At 46.0% G+C, this 20,781-nt stretch overlaps 1 protein-coding gene across 3 annotated transcripts in view; it reads right to left on the reverse strand.

Annotated features, from left to right (window-relative positions):
- Positions 1-17,713: 17,713 nt before the first annotated feature.
- Positions 17,714-20,781, reverse strand: part of NID1 (nidogen 1) — a 95,359-nt gene continuing 92,291 nt past the window's right edge. For all 3 annotated transcript variants that reach the window (XM_032608238.1, XM_032608237.1, XM_032608236.1), the window contains one exon: positions 17,714-19,803. In XM_032608238.1, the coding sequence (XP_032464129.1) occupies positions 19,682-19,803 (122 nt within the window). In that variant the 3' untranslated portion in view covers positions 17,714-19,681. The remainder of the gene's footprint in view (positions 19,804-20,781) is intronic.

The raw sequence follows: 20,781 nt of genomic DNA on the forward strand, positions 1-20,781 counted from the left end.
ACACACACACACACAGTTTCCCCTGTTATTAACATCTTGCATTCGTAAGTGTGGTACACTTGTTACAATGGATGAGCCAATATTGACACACTGTTCTTAAATAAAGTCCATAATTTACGTTAACGTTCACTCTTGGTGCTGTACATTCTATGGGTTTTGTCCAGTGTATAAGACAGGTATTCACCAACACAATATCATACACAATAGTTTCATAGCTCTAAAACCCCTCTGCACTCTACCTAGTCAGCCTTCCCTCCCTCCCCACCCTGAAACCACTCATCTTTCTACTGCTCCACATTTTTTCCTTTTCCAGAATGTCATATAGCTGGAGTCGTATAGTATGTAGCCTGTCAGATGAGCTTCTTTTACTTAGTAACATGCATTTAAGTTTCCTTCATGTCTTTTCCTGGCTCGATAGCTCATATCTTTTTAGCACTAATATTCCATTGTCTGGATATACCAAAGTTATTGATCCATTCACGCACTGAAGGACATCTTCATTGTTCCCAAGTTTTGTCAGTTATAAATAAAGCTGCTATAAATATTCATGTGCAGGTTTTTGGGTGGACATAAGTTTTCAACTTCTTTGGATAAATACCAAGGAGCATGATTGCTGGATCGTATGGTAAGAGTATATTTAGTTGTGTAAGAAATGACCAAGCTGTCTTCCAAGGTATCTGTTCCATTTTTGCATTCCCACAGCAATTAGTAATAGTTCCTGTTTCCACCTCTTTGCCACCATTTGGTGCTGTCCGTGTTCTGGATTTTGGCCATTCTAACAGATATATAGTGGTGTCTCATCTTTTTTTAAATTAATAATTCCCTAATTATATATACTGCTGAGCATCTTTTCACATGATGTTTGCCACCTGTATATCTTCTTTGTTGAGGTAACTTTAGATCATTCACTTTCTTGCTGTTGAGTTTTAAGAGTTCTCTGTGTATTTCAGATACTAGTCCTTTATCAGATACGTGTTTTGCAAATATCTTCTCCCAGTCTGTGACTTGTCTTCTCATTCTTGTGAGTCTGCTCTCCTTTCAGACGTTCAGGAGGGCCAATGAGGACAGACACCCAGTATCTCCAGGGTGCACTGTGTGTGCCCACACTCACTGGACAGCAGGCTGATGTATGGGGCCACATCTAGGCAGTGGGAGAGAGTTTGGGCTGGAGGAACATGTATTTTGGGTGGGAGTATGTCAGATTCCACTGCACTCGCTCTGTCCATCCATCTGCCATCCACCTGATATGTAAGGTGTGCCTGTTTTATACCCTGCATGATTCTAGGCATTAGGAAAGCAAAGATGAGAAAAACAGAGCCCTCGCCTTCAAAAACCACACAGGCTGGTCTGGAAAGTGGACAAAGAAATAGGTCACTTCAGTGCAGGATGAGAAGTGCCCCATAGAGGGAAAGGTGGGTGCAGTGGAGGTGGAGAAGGCTGTTGGGGGACGGCAATGACAGAGGGAGAAGGAGAATCAGGGTGAAGGTCTCGCCTACTCTGCTGTCTCCAGGGACCCCCAGGGCAGCATGAGGGAGCATCCCCTGCCAGCTGAGCCTTTTGCGGGCGCGTCCAGGAGCTTTCCATCCCCAAAGGGCAAACAGCAGGCCTCTCCACCCTGCACTCTCACTGTCACTGCCGCAGCTTCCTCTTTGTCACTTTCACATGGTCCCCAAACAGGAACTGCTTCAAAGCCCTGAGTAGCTGCGGGTGAAGCTGCCCTGGAGATGGGTAAGGGGCTTTCACACCCCAGGGCGGACAACCGACAGCTCAAGCTTTAGGGCAGCAGCTATGGCTACCCTCATGGTCAGTCGAGCAGAGGATCCTGGGGCAGGGAGGGACAGGTGCGTTCCCTCAGGTGAGCGCATCTTCCTCCCCCACCCCCTCCCCACAAGGCGATCCTCAGGAGGGTGAAATTACCGCACAGTTAGTACAGTTGTGAAGGGGAACCAAGGAACTTCCCATTTGCAAGGTTCTGCAATCAGCAATACGGGGGAAATCTTTCCCCATCTTTCTCTCAACTAGAAGTTCTTTTAGTTGTAAAGGCAATGCATGCTTCTGGTAAAACATTCAGTGACAGCAGAGCACAGTCTATGCTGAAAAGTTAAAACCATTCTCACTAGCCCACCACATCACTCGCCCCAGAGAGGACCATGGTTATCAATTTCTCGTCTCCTTTCAGACCTTCCCTAAGTGCAAAACACACGTCTCTAGTTGCAGGGAAACAGGCAGTCAGATACAGAGTGTTCTGTGACCTCCTTATTCACTTATCTCTACATTTTGGACATTTTCCCGTGTTACTACTGATAACCTGATTCACCTTTTGTTTTTATCAATCCCTTGTCTGTTTTTTAAGGCAAGTGCTATGCCAATGAAAGGCCGTAAAGTAGAACTGGCTGGGGACTGTCAGCCACCTTAGTAGCAAGAAGAGCCCACAGAGTGAAGTGGAAAGAGCATTAGACAGATCCAGCCGGAAATTCCAGCAGGCATGCTGTGTCAACTTTGTAGATTTCTTTACCTCTCTGGGCTCCCATGCCACAGCAATAAAATGCAGATTACGCTTGATTTAGGCTAAGGGTCAGAGTGTAATAGTTGCTCAAGAATTGTAGCTCTTCTCGGGGCTTCCCTGGTGGCACAGTGGTTGAGAATCCACCTGCCAATGCAGGGGACACGGGCTCAAGCCCTGGTCCAGGAAGATCCCATAGGCCGTGGAGCAATGAAGCCCGCGAGCCACAACTACTGAAGCCCATGTGCCCTAGGGCCCACGCGCCCTAGAGCCCGTGCTCCGCAACAAGCCACCGCAACGAGAAGCCCGCGCACCAAAACGAAGAGAACCCCCGCTCGCCGCAACTAGAGAAAGTCCACGCGCAGCAACGAAGACCCAACGCAGCCAAAAATAAATAAATAAAAGAATTGTAGCTCTTCTTAAATACATGGAGAGACATCCCATGTTGATAGATTGGAAGCCTCAATGCTGTTAAGAATTAAGCAATTCTCGGGAATTCCCTGGCGGTCCAGTGGTTGGGACTCCACGCTTTCACTGCCAAGGGCCCGGGTTCAGTCCCTGGTCAGGTAACTAGTCCCCTGAAAGCTGCATGGAGGAACCAAAAAAAAAAAAAAAAAAAAGAATTAAGCAATTCTCTCCAAATTGATCTACAGATGCAACTCCATCCCCAACAAAATCCCATCAGGGCTTTTTTTTTTTCCCCCCCCAGAAAACCTGCAATGGTTCTCACCCTGCAAATTGGAATCACTGAGTTCTGAAAGAGCCGAGGGATGTGGAGGCTCCTAGCTGGGGGCCCTGCGGATTTGCAGCTGGTGTCGGTGGCCTTTCTGGACCCCACGTGCCCTTTGATTCCCAGGAACTCTCCCACTGGTAGGAATCGAGGTGGTGCATCTCACACATGTATTAGTTTCCTAGGGCTGCTGCAACAAACTAAATGGGATTTATGGTCTCACAGTTCTGGAGGCCAGAAGTCCACGGTCAGGGTGTCGACAGGGTTGGTTCCTTCTGAGGGCAGAGGAGGAATCTGCTTCTAGCTTCTGGTGCCTTGAGGGTCATCTATGGTATTTTCTTGCAGATGTATCACCTCAGCAGATACCTCACTTCAGTGTTGGCCTCCCTTTCACGTGGGGTTCTCCCTGTATGTGTGTCTATCTCTGTGTCCAAATTTCTCTTTTTAATAAAGACACCTGCTCATACTGGATTAAGGCCCACCCTAAAAGCAAAGTTGTAGTTATCTGATGCTACCAAGTGTGTCTGGTGCTGCGTCCCCAAAGACTCCTGTGCAGTTGGGTCCTTTGAGCCCCTCAGTGACGGCTTCGTGGAGGGTCCGGTGGACACTGCTGCCCTGGTTAATCACACGCGGAAAAGCCCGATGATTTAGACGTAACTTCACTGCTAACAAACTGTTTCCTCCGCACAATTCTTGTTCACTGTCAAAAGTGAACACTGCAATCGTCTTCAACTGGGAAAAACTCACTGAGCTGGACCCTTGTGATCTGCACATTTTTGGTACATATGTGATTCCTCGAGAGAACGTTTACTTAAAAAACAACTTTATAAAGACAGATAAACCATGATTACCACTGAAGACCAAAGGATGGTCATTATTTTAGAATACCAGGGTTAGTGGTAACTTTTTTCTTGTGTCTATTCTTCAAGTGTTCTGTAATATCATGAAATAACTTGTATTAAAAATTGGAATAACTTATCCTAGATAGAAATACCCATTGCCACCTCTGTCCACAGCTTGTCACAGATGTGGCACATATTTGAAAATCAGGGGAAAGGTTTTACTTTAAGATATTATCTAATGATACACAGACACACCTCTTTTATCGTCCTTCATTTTACTGCACTTCAAAGATACTGTCTTGTTGTGGTTTTTTTACAAATTGAAGGTGTGGGGCAACTCTGCATCAAGCAAGTCTATCGGTGCCATTTTTCCAACAGCATTTGTTCTTTGAGTCTCTGTGTCACATTTTGGTAGTTCTCACAGTATTTCAAATTTTTTCATTATATTTGTTATGATCTGTGATTAGTGATCTTTGATGTTGCTATAACTCACTGAAGGCTCAGATGATGTGTAGCATTTTTTAGCAGTAAAGGTTTTTGTTTTTTTTTTAATTTATTTATTTTTGGCTGCATTGGGTCTTTGTTGCTGCGCGTGGGCTTTCTCCAGCTGTGGTGAGCGGGGGCTACTCTTCGTTGAGGACCGTGGCCATCTCATTGCGGTGGCTTCTCTTCCTGCAGCGCATGGGCTCTAGGACCGCAGGCTTCAGTAGTTGTGGCCCATGGGCTTAGATGCTCCGTGGCACGTGGGATCTTCCCGGACCAGGGATCGAACCCGTGTCCCCTGCATTGGCAGGCGGACCCTTAACAACTGCACCAGTTGGGTGCAGGGAAGCCCAGTAAAGTATTTTTTAACTAAGGTATGTACATTGTTTTTAGACATAATATGATTGCACACTTGATAGACTACAGCATAGTGTAAACAAGACTTCATATGCACTAGGAAACCAAAAAATTGCTTTAGTGAGATATTCGCTTTATTGGGGTGGTCTGGAACCGAACCCACAATATCTCTGAGGTAAGCCTGTCTAAATCTTTCTACTCCAATTGGCTGATATGATTTCATAGTCCAAGATTTACAATGACTTAAGAAAACGAATGTGTTTTATTTTGCTTTCCACGAATCCTTGCTAGCATGTAGATTTCAGATTATCTATGGAAACAGGACTTAGAATTCTTTGTCTCTTTTTTCAGTTTTCAAAAAGGCTCTGGTATCATTGATGGTAATGGGGGTGATGATACATGTCAGAACCTGCCTGTTACTTCAGTTTTACTTTTGTTGTTTTTTCTCCTGGACCCTTGAGGCAGGGGCCAGACTACACACCTGGGCATGGGGACGAGGAAAGGAGGGGAGGAACTCAAGAAAGCCAAGAGAGGCTACTGGCTCCATGCGGAGAATGTCTCAGAGCTGTGCCCTCCGAGGGCAGGAGAGGGCAGGATGAGAGCCGTGAGTGGGTACCAGTCATTCTGGGAGGAAATCATGGGCCAGTCCTGCCCTCTAGCCTTCCTGCAGGGTAGGCAGGGGTATAGTTCATAATTAATGCTCATTCAAGGCCTCAGGGATGGAGTTCTAGGAGTCCCACGCTTTCCTGTCCCCCTTAAAGAGAGGCCCGTTGTTGACAACCCTGTCTGAGATTCCTCAGAGTCCCCTGACCTTTGCACATCCTCTTCTTGTTGTCTGGAATGCCCTCTCTTCCTTTATCTGCTTCGCAAACTCCTCTTTCCCTTCAAGACGCAGCTCAGGTCTGGCCCTCCCAATCCTCCTGTTTATCTCTGAATCCTGCTTCTATCCCCAACATCTGGCACAAAGTAGGTGCTCAAGGAATGCACAGGATGAATGAACTTTCAGGCAAGACGGTTGGATTATAGAGACAACATGGGTTCTGGCACTGGAGAGAGGTCCATTTGCATGTCATACCTGAAATGCACTAATGGTGAGACCTTAAACAAGAGACTTAACCTTCCTGTGCCTCAGTGTAATCACACAGGAAACAAGTATTTACACTGCATTTCCCACAGTTTAGCTAAGGCGAAAGCATTACGTGAATTTTTAAAGTGCTTTGCCAAGGTCAGAAATAACCAACACTTCCTGTGTTCTTGTTGCACACCAGGCACTCTCACCTCCTACCCCAGGGAGCCCCACCGTGACTATGAGATGGGTATTCATACCCTAATTTCAGACAGGTGCAGGGACTTGTCCCAACACGTGGCGGACCCAGGCTTCACCCAGACCCCTCCCACTCCTGGAACGCACATCTGCTTGATGTACCGCAGGAAGGGGCATATCCGGAAACAAGGACCCCAAAGAGCTCATCTCCAACTGGTTATAGCCGAAGGGCCAGCAAACCATCCCTCACTTATGAATTATTCAAGCCCAAACCCGAAACCCCAGTGAACGTTTAAACGCACTAAACGCTGCTGTTTATCTCAAACTTCATAATCAGGTTATGTTTTTCCTCTCCCGAAGGATCCCACTTGCATCTCAATGGCACAGGGGTGTTTCCCACTCAAATCAGGTTATTTCCCGGTAGGACCAAGTGAACCAGGACACAAAGCAGTTTCAAATCTGATCATTTGCTAAGATGTATTCCATGACTGGCAGAGACCAGGCAGCCGCTCTTCCTCTTCTTGTTTTTCCCTTTGAGTGGAAGGAACCAGTTGTTTCTCGAGAGAGGAGAGCCTGCCTGTTGCTTACAGGTTGTGTTGAAGATCCACTCTGTGTGTCAGCCATGCACGGCAGGGTCAATCAAGGGTTCAAGTTCTGCGGCTGTGATGTGCTGCCCAGAGAACGGGATCCTGCTTGCTTTGTGACAATTCACATTTTCCAAATAACAAAACTGGGTAAGGGCCAGGGCAGTGCATGGTTTCAGGGCTTTTACTATCAGTCATCCCCAGCAAATGTCAGTTATCCATTGCTCTGTAACGAGTTCTCCCCAACACTGGGCTGAAAACAATAATCATTTTATTATTATCTCTCATGGTCATAGGTGTGGACTGGGGTCACCTGGGCTGTGCTTGTGGGATTGCTGTCAGCCAGTGGCTTGGGCTGCACTCGTCTGGGGGTGTCTTCTTACCTGCATGTCTGGTAGCTGATGCCTGCTGTCGGCTGGGACCTCAGGATGGGCTGCCAGCCCAGACGTGTGGCCACCCTGTGTAGCCTGAGCTTCCTCGCATCGTGGAGGCTGGGTTCCTAGAGAGAGAATCCAAGAGGACCAGATAGAAGCTGTTCCACCTTGCAGGCCTGGCCTCAGAAATCACACCGTAGTCCCTCTGTAGTCACAGACCCCCCCCGTCCCCCCAATTCAGACAGGCAAAGTGGTCCTGCTTCTCAAAGGGAGGAATGTCAACATCACATCAACACAACATCACATCAACACAACATCACATCAACACAACTCTTTAAGAACACGTGGGATGGGAGATGGTGCCGAGGCCGTCTCGGAAAATATTATCTACAGGGTAGAACCTGGACACGCTTGGCCTCATGATTTCTAGGTCAGTGCTTTAACTCTAGTTCATGCTGCTTTGGGAGGTATGTGGGGTAGTAAAATTGACTACCTATAGATCAAACCCTTCTATATGGTAAAGAAACCACAAAAACAAAACCCCAAAATCCCTGGGATATATTATTTGCAATATCTATGACAAAAGGCTAATTAACTTTAAAATGTATAGGGCCCTTATAAATCAGTAAGATTGTCCCACTATTTTTAAAAACTAAGGACTTGAAGACTCAATTTACAAAAGAAATGAAAACAGGAGTATACATTTAAATAGTTCAACTCAACTAAAAGAATTAGGTTTTAATAAACAACACCCCCGTGGGTATCTTCTAATTGTCAAAGATTAAAAAAAAAAAAAGAGAAGAAAAAAAAAGAACCACCCAAAGGCAAAAACATAGGGAATGGGCCCTTCCAAACACTCCTGCTGGTGGGTGTAAGTTGGTACAAACTTTCTGAGGGGCAGCTGGGCAGTATTTATTAAAAGCCATAAAACTTCAAATAATAGTGAGTTGGAATTTATCCTAGCGAAATGAATAAGGACACTTTGGTACACCTGAAACTAATACAACATTGTAAATCAACTATACTTCAATTTAAAAAAGGTTTAAAAAATAGTGCTGTTTATGTGCACATTTAAGTGGAAAACGAAAATATCTAAAAGTATATTTAGCAGGATCCCACTTTTCTTATGTAATTTTTACAAAATATATATAACAATTTTTAGAACATTTCTGGGATAAGATACCAATGTATGAATGAGATGATTGCTGAATAATGAGATTTCTGGTGATTTCTTTTTCTTGTACCTTATGTTTATTTTCCAGTTTTCTAAATGCAAATGCATTAAATACGAAGAAATAATAAAGTAAAATAAAGTAAAAATAAATTTCCACTTAAAATATTTTGTAAGGGAAAGGTGGGAAGGATGTGAAAGCATGGCCTTTAGAGCAAACCAGATCTGGAGCAGGACTCTGCTCTGATACAAAGTGCATGGTCTTTGCCACGTTTACTTCACTTTGGGCCTCAGTTTCCCGAGATGACCAATGGGAGCAGTAAATTCTACTTCACAAGGTTCTAATGAGGAGGGATCCCATTTCCCATTACATTCAGTAAAGGAAATCTTCTCACTCCAGGATCCCTGCTGAGCACTCTCCCTTCTTTCATCTCTTAAAGGCCTGAATGTTGGAACTCATCACTCAGCACCACTTGGTACCCATGTTGACTAAGCAACGAGACACACTTGTGGGTGAGGACAACGTCTTGTTTGCGAGGGGCCTGTTTTGTCTGGAATTTGCCTTGTATTCTGTGTCATTCTCCACTGAGGTACACCGGGAACCTGGTCCCTGAAGAGAAGGGTACACTCACGTGTACACAGAGGCACACTTAGGAATACTTCTGTGTGTTCCTCGTCACTGTGTATTCCTCATGTCATGTATAGATGTCTATAAATGCTTACTGAAGAGAGATGACAGACTCACAGACAGAGAGAACAGACTTGTGGTTGCCAAGAGGCGGGGGGGGGGCGGGGGGGAGGGAGAGGGATGGACTGGAGGTTTGGGATTAGTAGATGCAAACTATTATATATAGGATGGATAGATAACAAGGTCCTACTGTAGAGCACAAGGAACAATATCCAATCTCCTGGGATAAACCATAATGGAAAAGAATATGAAAAAAAGGATGTCTATATGTATATAACTGAGTCACTTTGCTGTACAGCAGAAATTAGCACAACATTGTAAATCAACTCTACTTCAATTAAAAAAAAAAGACTGGGAGGAAATGCTGGGCTGTTTGGGGGAAATTTGCAATAAAATGTAGAGGCTTGAACACATTTGGGACACTAACATTTAGACTTCCTTTGGTAGCAGGTTAGGCAACTGACTTTTAAGAAAGTTCGTTAGCAGGACGGTGGGAAAGCTTGAACCCCTCTTCTTTCGGGGGAAGTTACGTGAGCGGCCAGGCCTGGGAACCTCAACACCCCGCCCCCATGCCCAGCAGGCATTGAGAGGTGTATCCTGCCCTCTAGTGGTCTCTTCTGGAATTGCCTCCAAGGAGAAACCTTGACGCAATGGGGCTGGAGAGCTCTCACGCTGTCGTCTGGGCCCGTCTACCTTCGCCTGTGCTTCAAGCAACCAGGGCGTCATTCTCAGAGCCTGTTTTTCAAGGCTTTTTGGCCCTTCCATCTCTTAATTGCGTCTTGTTTGAACAAGGGCCCCTTGTAAGGGTTCTTCTCCAAAGTAAGGGGCCCTGCTTTAGGCATCCTGGCTCAAGAGGTAAGGGAGCCGGCAGTGCTGGACCTCAGAGCCATAGCTGGGCAGTGACCGCTCCGCCAGGGGGGCTGGGGCCCTGCCTCCACCTCCTTCCAGCCCTCCTCAACCTGCTTGCTCCAGGATCTGAGAAAAGAATTTTGCAAAACCATGTTTCCTCTTATATTTTTATTCAGAACATTTTTCATCATAGGTTCGCTCAGTTATAGAGAGATATAACTTCAGGTGTATTGTCCATGTTGGTATTTAAAAAAATAAAACTGTTACAACCACTCTACAAATGTACCCAGTGAACCCCAATACAAGAGCATTTCCAATCTACCATCAGCTGCTGAAAAGAGCTGTAAGCCCTTTAGAACGTCCTTCCCATTCCCCATAAAATGTTATTGTCATGTGATGTGTTTTTGTCCTGGAAAGTCTTTTATTGACTACCTTGAACTGAATAACCCAGACCAGAGGGAAGGGAAAGGATGCCGGAGTGAGGCACCCCAGGGGGAGGGGCAGGGCAGCCTGTCAGGTGGTGCGGACCCACACAGCAGGGAGCAGACAGGGCTCCAGGGCCAAGGAGCAAGGCTGAGAGATGTGCAGGGCTGCATCCTCCTCGGACTATTTTCTATTGTCCTCAATTCCCTTGCTTGCTTCCGGAGGGTCTGTCACCCTCAGCGCAGTAGCTGGGGCAGTACTGTGGAAGGAGCTGAGGGGTATGGGGAGGCGGGGTCTGCTCCGTGCACTGCCCTCTCCTCGGAGGCCTTTGAGAAGGAAGACGGCAGTAATGAGCCTGGGAGGCTGCAGGGGGCACATGGGCATCAGCGCCAAGGACAGCAGAGGTCCCCACGGAGCAGAGAGGAACACAGACCCACAGGCTCAGCAGCTGGAGGGCAAAAGACCTAAGACAGCTGGAAATGCCAGAGGCAGGAGGTATAGGCCCCTTCCCAGTACAATCCCTGGCCAGAGAGAGATCAGCTCCTGAGGGAATGTGCCTGAAAGCCCCTCACCTACTTCTGTTACGAGACCATTCATTTCATGCCTTCTGTAGTGTCAGAAATTCTAAATGTTGGGATTTCCCTTGCTGGTCCAGTGGTTAGACTCTGTGCTTCCAGTGCAGGGGGCACGAGTTCGACCCCTGGTCAGGTAACTAAGGTTCCGTATGCCACAAGGCGCGGCCAGAAAAAAAAAAAAAGAAATTCTCAATGTTAACATTTCTATTATCTGAGGCCCAACACCATATGTGCACATAACAGATACTCAATGCGTGGTGGTAGTTTTTAAACTAAAGCCATGAGTGGATAAATGAAATAGTGGAAGTCCTCTTGGGCTTAGTAATCAGACCCCCAACATTTATTCCTCAGGTAAGAAGAGTTAGCTGCTATACGTATTAAAATGAAATGGCTTAATAGAGAAGGAGATTCAATTGGCTTTGAGATTGCTGATCAAAGCAACTATATTTGCACAGTGTGTCTGTCTTTTAAGACCCAACATCTTATTCCCAATGAAAAGCCTTTCTGGATCAGTTTTACCCTTATTATTTCTTTTTTTTTTTTTTCTGGCCACACCGTGCTGCATGTGGGACCTCAGTTCCCCGACCAGGGAATGAACCCGTGCCCCCCTGCAGTGGAAGCACAGTCTTAACCACTGGACCGCCAGGGAAGTCCCATTTTTATTGGCCTCTTAAACTGTGTGTGTGTGTGTGTGTGTGTGTCTGTGCGCGAGCGCACACACGCAGGTAAATCAATCATTGGAAGCATCAAGGTATGGGGTGTCCTTTCTCTCTACACCCTAACCCTCTAGGACTACACCACTGGGACTACATTGGTCCCAGGAGGGCTGTTGTTGGAATGATGGTGAACAAGGTGTGAGACCGAAAAGACTGGCAAGGCCATGCCTGAGGGCAGAGGAGTCCCCACTCTCACCGCCCCCAGAAGAACTCAGAGCAGAGGCTGGGGGAAGGGAGGTCAGGGCCCGGCGGGAGTAGGGGAGTGGCCCCCGAGAAAGGGCAGTGAGGGAGGAGGGCAGCCCACCGACTGCCTTGTCTCCCTCGGGGAGGGGAGAACAGCGCAACTTACCCGGTCTGCAGAAGGGCCGGGGAGCCGCAGCGGTCCAGGCAGTCGGCATGAGGAGGCTGCAGAGTGACCCCCGAGGATCAGGGGACCAAAGACACCCACGGAGGGAGACCCTGGGGCAAGAGAGCCTCAGAGCACAGCAGCACCCCCGGAGGGCCACTCGGAGGGAAAGGCTGGAGGCATCCTAAAGTAGCACATCCACAAGCTCCAGGTGTTACCAAACACAAGTTCGTGTGCCCCATGCATAGTGAGGCTAAATAAACCAAACCCGTGAAGTGAAACAGGAGGGAAGGGGGCAGGGCACAACCTTTAAAAGGATGACATAGCCATTGAGGACACGACAAAAACTGGTTAGAACCGATTAGGCCCAAGATGGTGGAAGATTCGACTTCCGGTAGACCTCGAGCCTCATTATGCACTCATTGTAATATATTAGCATATGATAATCACGCGCGCGCGCGCCATGATAGTTCCGAGGCTGACCATAAAAGGCCAAAAAGTGGGCAGTGGCCCAATTCCCGGAAATCCCTGCCCCTTTTCCAAAACAATTGGAATAATCCTCCCACTTGTTAGCCTATGAAATTACCCAGCCCATAAAAACAAACCACTCCATATTTCGGAGCCGCCCTCGTCTTTTGAGATGGATCGCGTTCTGTCTATGGAATGTGTATCTCTCTAAATAAATCCACTTCTTACGTCTCACTTTGCCTCTTGCTGAATTCCTTCTGAGCTGAGACATAAAGAACCTGAGCTTCATTAAGTCCTGACACCAGGTGTGCGATCTCAATTAAAAGACAGTGGGTTAGAATCCCATCTGAGTTGTGAGGTTTCAGGAGTTTGGAGCAGAGAAAGGTTTAGTGAAGGGCCAAGGAGAACAAATGTCTTGTGCTCAAGAACCCCGAACTCCCCGATGGTTTTGGGGGTGAAGTTTTTAAACAAGCAAAATTTGGGGTGAGGGCTGCAGGGTGTGTGTTCTTTCTTCTGATTGGTTGGTGGTGAGGTAACAGGGTAATGTTCCAGGAATCTTGTGCTCAGCCTGAAGTTACCATCCTCCACCTGGATGAGGGCCTTAATTCCCGCAGAACTCAAAGATATTATGTATATCCCTTGAGGAGGAACCAGGATCCTGCTTTAATGGCTACACTATAGTTTCTTGACTGGTCCTCTTCTGTTTTTGCATTCCTTCCCTTCCCTGATTAGTAATTGTTTGAATCTGCCCTGTGGTACTCGGGAAGGTCTAGGCGGCTGAAGTCTTTATCCTGTAAATAAGAAACTGGGGACAAAAAGGTTTTTGTGCCCAAGAGGACCCCATGGGGTCCTGCTCAGTTTCACAGGGAGCTTAGATTTGGGTCTGGGGGAGAACCTGAGGAAGGATGGGGCAACGATGCTCCTTAATATAACTGAGTTTGACCCCAGAGTGGCTGAGCAATTACTGTAGTGAACTAGAATTCCCCGGAGTGAGGAAATTAAGTTTTCTGCCGTTGCAGGCTCTGCACCTGAAAGTCAAAATGAGCTATAAAATAAATAGGACTTTTGGGTACGTTTTTCTGTACATCTGTATAATTCATACCTGCTAGTTACACTGTAACTAACATGTATCCTAACTGGACACAAGTACACGTGAGGTGTGGTTATAAAAAAGCTTTTTAATTTTTTTTTTAAACTAAACTACAAACATTTAAAAACATACTCAAAAGGAGATCATAGAGTTATGAACTTACGTGTCAGTTAGGGTTTGTGCTCGAAGAATGTCACCTGCCATATCAGTAAACAAAGGGTTTTGCTGCCATCAGTCACTGCAGCCACCCTGGACCATGCACCCTGAGGGGATTCAGGACGGAGAAAACCAGAACACTGGCCCTAAATACTAAAGTGCATATCAAATGAAAAATTTCAAGAAGCCCAGATTCTTGCATCTTTCCATACATGGAAAAGCGCTGAATTCATTAACTTGCGATGTCTGGTTTTCTTTAGTTCTTTAATTAACAGTAATCTTTTGATGTTCCAGCTCCCTGGGGGTTTTTCTGTTTGCTTTTTGTTTTTGCAAAAACTATCCGGCTCCTCCCTTGCCTCTTTGGAGCCGAGCCTCAGAGTGATCTGAGAGGCTGTGAAGTCCTCAGTTAAGTCTGCTGAATAGTACATAATTCTCAGCTTTTAGGCTGTGCAATTTTTTTTCAGTCGCAGTCTCAAAAGCCAGATGTACCCATGTTAGGATAATATGAGGGAAGTTTAAAGTTATGGCTGGGGTGTGAGGAACCTCAGAGGGAACGGAGCAGTCCTAGGGGAAAGTGTCAGGAGGCTGTTACCTCCCTGAGGTCCAGAGACCAGGGAAGAGAGTGGTTCCTGGGACCCTAGCAGACAGCGTGGGAAGGGGGACACCTGGAGAGGGGCAGTGACCTTCGGTGGTCAAGGGGTAAAGATAACCTTCAGCAAGTCGGCAGGGAGAGGGAAATAAACATTTAGATTCACTCTCCTCTCTCCCTCCCTCCCCGCTACGAAACCAGGGGGCAAGGGAGACACAGATATCATCCTTAGATGGACAGGCCTCTTGGGGTCCAGCTAACCAATAATCTTAATTCCATCTGCAAAGCACCTAGATTAGAATCTTGGAATCTTTAGAATTCAGCCAACCACAACAATGATCAGCATTTTGCCAATCTTAGGTAACTCGCCTTTCTTTAAATTACAGTGTATTTTTAGAAAGCAGGTTTATTGAGATTATAATTCATATGCCATACAATTCACCCATGTAAAGTGTACATTCAATTTTTCTTGGTATATTACATTAGTAATTTAAAAAATCGTGGTAGAATATATATTACATAAAATTTGCCATTTTTAAGTGTACGTGTCATTAAGTACACTCACAATGTTGTATAACCATCACCACTATTTATATCCAAAACTTTTTCATTACCCTAAGTAAAAACTCTGAAACCATAAAGCAGTAACCCCCATTCCCCTTGCCCCTAGCACCTGGTAAACTCTAATCTACTTTGAGTCTCTATGAATTTGTCTATTCTAGGTACCTCACATAAGTAGCATCATATATTTGTTCCTTTGTGTCTGGCTTATTTCATTTAGCACAGTGACTCCAAGGTTCATCCATGTTGTAGCATGTGTCAGAACTCCATTACTTTTTTTTTTTTTTTTTTTTTTTGCGGTACACGGGCCTCTCACCGTTGCGGCCTCTCCCCTTGTGGAGCACAGGCTCCGGACGCGCAGGCTCAGCGGCCATGGCTCACGGGCCCAGCCGCTCCACGGCACGTGGGATCCTCCCGAACCGGGGCACGAACCCATGTCCCCTGCATCGGCAGGTGGACTCTCAACCACTGCGCCACCAGGGAAGCCCTCCATTACTTTTTATGGCTGGATATTATTCCCTTGTATGTGTACACTAGATTTTGTTTATCCTTTCATCTAGTGATGGAATCTTGGGTTATTCTCATGTTTTGGCTATTGTGAATAATGCTGCTATGAACATTGGTGTACAAGTATCCGTTCGAGCTCCTGCTTTCAGTTTCTTTGGGTGTATACCTAGGAGTGGAATTGCTGGATCATATGGTAATTGTGTTCAACTTTTTTTTTTTTTTTTTTTTTTTTTTTTTTTGCGGTACGCGGGCCTCTCACTGTTGTGGCCTCTCCCGTTGCGGAGCACAGGCTCCGGACGCGCAGGCTCAGCGGCCATGGCTCATGGGCCCAGCCGCTCCGCGGCATGTGGGATCTTCCCGGACCGGGGCACGAACCCATGTCTGCTGCATCGTCAGGCGGACTGTCAACCACTGCGCTACCAGGGAAGCCCATGTTCAAATTTTTGAGGAACTGCAAAATGGACTTCCTTGGTGGCTGCACCATTTTACGTTCCCACTGGAAATGCACAAGGGTTCCAATTCTCCACATCTTCCTCAACACTGTTATTTTCTGTTTTTGTTTTTGATAGCCATCTGCCACCCTAATGTGTGTGAAGTGATATCTAATTGTGGTTTTGATTGGCTTTCCCCTAAAGGTTAATGATGTTGACCATCTTTTCATGTGCTTATTGGCCATTTGTATATCTTCTTTGAAAAAATGTTTATTCAAATCCTTTGTCCGTTTTTGATTGGGTTGTTTTTGCTATTGTTATTGTTGAGTTATAGTTCTTTACATATTGTGGATATTAACCCTTATCAGATATAGGATTCACAAATAGTTTCTACCCTTTCATGGGTTGGTTATCATTTCACTTCTTTTTTTAAAAAATATTTATTTGTTTATTTATTTATTTGGCTGTGTCAGTTCTTAGTCGCGGCACGCGGGATCTTTGTTGCCGCATGCAAGATCTTTTTAGTTGCAGCATGCGAACTCTTAGTTGTGGCACGTGGGATCTAGTTCCCTGACCAGTGATGGAACCTGGGCCCCCTGCATTGGGAGCACAGAGTCCTAGCCAGTGGACCACCAGGGAAGTCCCTCATTTCACTCCTTTGATGCACAAAAGTTTTGAATTTTGATGAAGACCAATTCATCTTTTTCTCTTGTTGCTTGTGCATTTGGTGTCATATACAAGAAATCATTGCCAAATCCAACATCAGGAAGACTTTTCCCTCTGTGCTGGCCTCCAAACAATTAAAAGCAGCAATCAGAACCCACAAATCTGACTTTTGGAGAGCAGTGTTGTTCTTATTGCTCACCCTGTCCCTAACAAGCTGCACTAGGAACGTGGGCTGCTGTCCCCACAGCTGAGTGTCTTGGGGCTGAGGGGTGGGTGATGGTTGCCACTATTAAGAGGAAATTGACCAAAATGTATCAGCCTTTCATCAAGCTCTCTCCTGGCTGCTGCAAGCATTCTACTATAGACACAGAGTTCCGAAGTACTTTATTCAGAAGGCTCCTGCCAGTTCAACTGCTGTTTTGACAGATGGATAGATTCCTAAACCTTCCTACTCCACCATCTTCCCTGACATCACCTTTACGATTTTATGACCAGAATAAAACACTGGAAGTTTTAGCCCTAACATAAGTTGTACCTGTCAATAAATCCACACTGGCAGGCTGTAACTGATTCCACTATGGTGCCATTTTACAAGCAGGCCCTGACGTACCAGGTCCCTTCTCTACAACAACTTCAGGTCTGAGCACCTTGTTCCTGCTATTTCTGAGCCCCCTACACTCTGTCCAAGTCAACGGTCCATTCTCATCCCCCCAGGGGTCAGCACGGGTGGCACTTGCCATTGGTGGCAGCTTAGAACAGAACGGGGGTCTCACTCCGTGGCCAAGGTCAGGAAGGTATCTTTGTTCTTTCTGGACATGAGGAGGGGAGAAAAACACAGCTCATCTTCAGAACTGAATCAGGAAACCCTATTGCCTGTAGCTAAAATTTTTCTAAAAATGAAAACAATGTTTGGGCTTCCCTGGTGGCGCAGTGTTTGGGAGTCTGCCTGCCGATGCAGGGGACACGGGTTTGTGCCCCGGCCAGGAAGATCCCACATGCCGCGGAGCGGCTGGGCCCGTGAGCCATGGCCACTGAGCCTGCGCGTCTGGAGCCTGTGCTCCGCAACGGGAGAGGCCACAACAGTGAGAGGCCCGCGAACCGCAAAAAAAAAAAAAAAAGAAAAAAGAAAACAATGTTTAAAAGGGTGACTTGATATCCACAATAGAATTAATTTTTAAGTCAAATATCAGCCCCTAAGTTCAGGGACTCACTTGGGAAACAAACCATCCCTTATAACACTGGGGACTAAATAGGTTTTGCAGATTATTAAACGGCTATCTTTCCATTGTGAATCCGCCTCCCGAGATTAAATATCTTCATTCATACAAGATAGAGGGAGATTTTTTTAACAAAAAAAAAAATTTATTTTCTGCACTAATATTTATACAGCTGTAAACTCAAATAATCATCCAATACTTGTACAAATCTGGGGAACAGTTAATAAGCACCTTCAATGGTTTCCACAGTTTAAGAATTTATCATTTACAAAATTTTAGAATGAGTTTAGTAAAATGAATAAGATAGTTATAAACATTATACAAAGTCATGACAAAACATTTGATATAGAGGGCTCAATATGGAATGATAAATATAAAATTAAACTAATTTATGGGGTTGGGCTATATAAAAGACCCATGTGTTCCCCAAACCTTGTGATTCTTGGGGATATGTCCCTCTCAAAACAAACTCCAATTATTCAAGGAAAGGCTCTCTTGATTCAGGTCTCATGTACTGCAGAAAAGGGGGTGGGAGGGGCTGAGTGTCCTGAGGTTTGCAGATAAGAAGAGGGGTCTCTTCCTTAAGGAGAAAAACAGGCATATTCTTCCATGTCAAGTGTATAAGTGTTCTCTGGCAAGGACATACCATTTTTTTCTAAGAGTTTTTCTCATTGCTATTGTTAAATCCCCTCCTCCACCCTTTCTCTTGGGCTTTCCATTCCTGCTCTTGGTCAATCTCTTAGAGATACTTCTGAGTCTTCTCTACTCCCTTACCCCAATCTTTACTGACTCAAATTCCTTAATCTCAGCTTTCAATCCAAAATTTCTATCATTTTAGGACTCTGGGAAGCAGTTGACAAAAAAAACAAGCAAACAAAGGAAAAAACCCACTAGCTATATATAGTCAGGAGAGGTTTTCTAAACAAACTGTAGAAACATACACATGAAATGTGGCAATGGTCCTTTTAATTACACCAATGAGCAATAAATGGTCTGGATCACTAGTATAAATATTCAGTTTGGCCCTCCTGGATTGTGATTTTGCATGAGAATACAGCCAGCAAGGGCCATGGATAGAGGGAGAAACAAAGGAGAAGAAAGCTTATGGTTGATTGTAGATTGGATCTCATGGGTGGAGGCCAGAGGTGAGGGACTATAGGGGGTGTCATCACTGGTACCAGCCCCAGCCTGTGTCTCAGATGGGTCTCCATTAGGAGGCTGGACACAGGTGCCAGCCGTGGGGCTGTGCCACCCCAGAGACCAGATGCTAGGATCCAAGTGCTCTGGTAATCTTTGGTATAATTTAAGGCACATCTATAGAATCCCCATCCTCAAACATCTGACTCTACACATTGAAATTCCTACTACAGGACACTCCTTTGATTTGAGCATTTGACTACCAAAGACTACTGCTGAAATGCCAATAATTTAGCTGGGAGAGGCTTCTCAGTATCATCCACCAAATACCCATGTATCCTTCGGACAGGGTGGGTTTTGACCAAAAAGCAGGGCTTGCTCTCTATAATGTGGGCCTTGGGCAGGATGCAGGTGGTACAGAACTCTGGGGTTAAAAGCCAGGAGTATAAAGAGGGAAATCAGAGCACCAAGACGGAAGTGTGGGAGGGCTAACTCCCTCCTTTGCTTACAGCCTTGCCTAGACAATCCTGGCTGGTGTGTTCAGCAGCTGACGGGATGATGGGTATCTCAGGGTGAGGCTGAGCTCGTAAGGCCACAGGGAAGGGGCAGTTCAGGCCTGGGGAGGTTCTGCTCACCACTGGGGTGTTAAGGTTGGGGAAAGTTTCCAGCACCAGGATGGGGCATATAATCTTCACTCAGGGCTGTATAAACTTGTCTGCGGGTTGGGGTCAGGGAGGTTTTCTGTCTTTGCGTAGGAGTAGAGGCTTTCCCATTCCAGAAGTGCAGGGCATATGTTTTGGGGAACAGTGAGGGCAATGCTGTTGGGGCTCAGGCTGGGTTGGCCCTGGACCTGGTGGCCACTTAGCCACCAGGTCAGACAGTTTTCAGTCTGGACCCTTTCAAGTAGGGTGTTGCTGTGAAATACTTTAGAGAGCGAATGAGGCACTCTTGTCTTCATTTCCGCTCGATACAGTCAACGCCCAGGGTATTGTCAGGGCAACGGCAGGTCCTGCTTCCTGGGGTGGCCAAGCAGAGGTGGGTGCAGCCACCATTGTTCACTGAGCAGTAGTTGTGACCTGGAAAAGGCAGAAGTCAGCTCAACAGCTAAGAGAGTGGCCTCCATACTAGACCCCTTTTTGGTCTCTGGGAGGCCAAGCTTGTAGGGGCTCCTGGGGAACAGGGAAGGCTGCACAGGGCACTCAGCTCAGCTTATGTATCGGCTGTTTCCTCATCATTAAGGATTTGCCAGATGTGCAAAAACCTTGATTCCTGATCTGGGGGCTATGCAGATTTACCATTGAAGCTATTAAACAGATCTCAGGGAGGGTTTTCCAGCTCTGAACAGAACATGGGGTTGGAATTTTAAAGCACAATGTGTTCTTTATCTAGCTTGGCCACTTGACTGGGGGACAGGAGGGAAACCAGGAAGGAGGTTGGGTTAGGGGAGAGAATTTGGAGAGGCAGCCTAGCATAGACTCAAGCCAGGCTGCATAGCTCATCCCTGGTTCTGCCATCGTGAGCATGATAAGTGACCGTGTGACTCTGGGCAAGTGGCTTTCAGTTTCCTTATTTATAAGGTGAGCATAATCATAGTACCTACCTCATAGGGTTGCTACAAGGATTAAGTGAACGAGTGGATACAAAGCACTTAGTATGCTAAGTGACTTAATATATGTGATATACCTAGCTCACAGTAAGTATCACATCCATGTTTGCCTGGTAATTATTATTATTATGAATTACTGTTGTTGCTCTCAGGCCAAATGGATGGATTTTAAAGCAGCAGAGATCCTAACACTGATGTTCCTCCTTGGAACCTGAAGACCACCTACTTTTAGACCCAGCCCCAAGAGTCGATACTTTTCCTCACCCTTATCCTCTATCCACTTCATTCTTTAACATTTTCTATTGATTCATCTTGGCTCACCTACTCAATAATGAAGACCCATGACGGAAGGGACTGTGTCTCACCTGCCACGTGATAAGGGCTATGAGAGGCCACACAGGTAGCAGCCGGAGTGTGGGCTCTGAGCCCCAGAGTGCTTCCAGCCCCC

Source organism: Phocoena sinus, chromosome 16, assembly GCF_008692025.1.
Source record: "Phocoena sinus isolate mPhoSin1 chromosome 16, mPhoSin1.pri, whole genome shotgun sequence".
NCBI lineage: Eukaryota > Metazoa > Chordata > Mammalia > Artiodactyla > Phocoenidae > Phocoena > Phocoena sinus.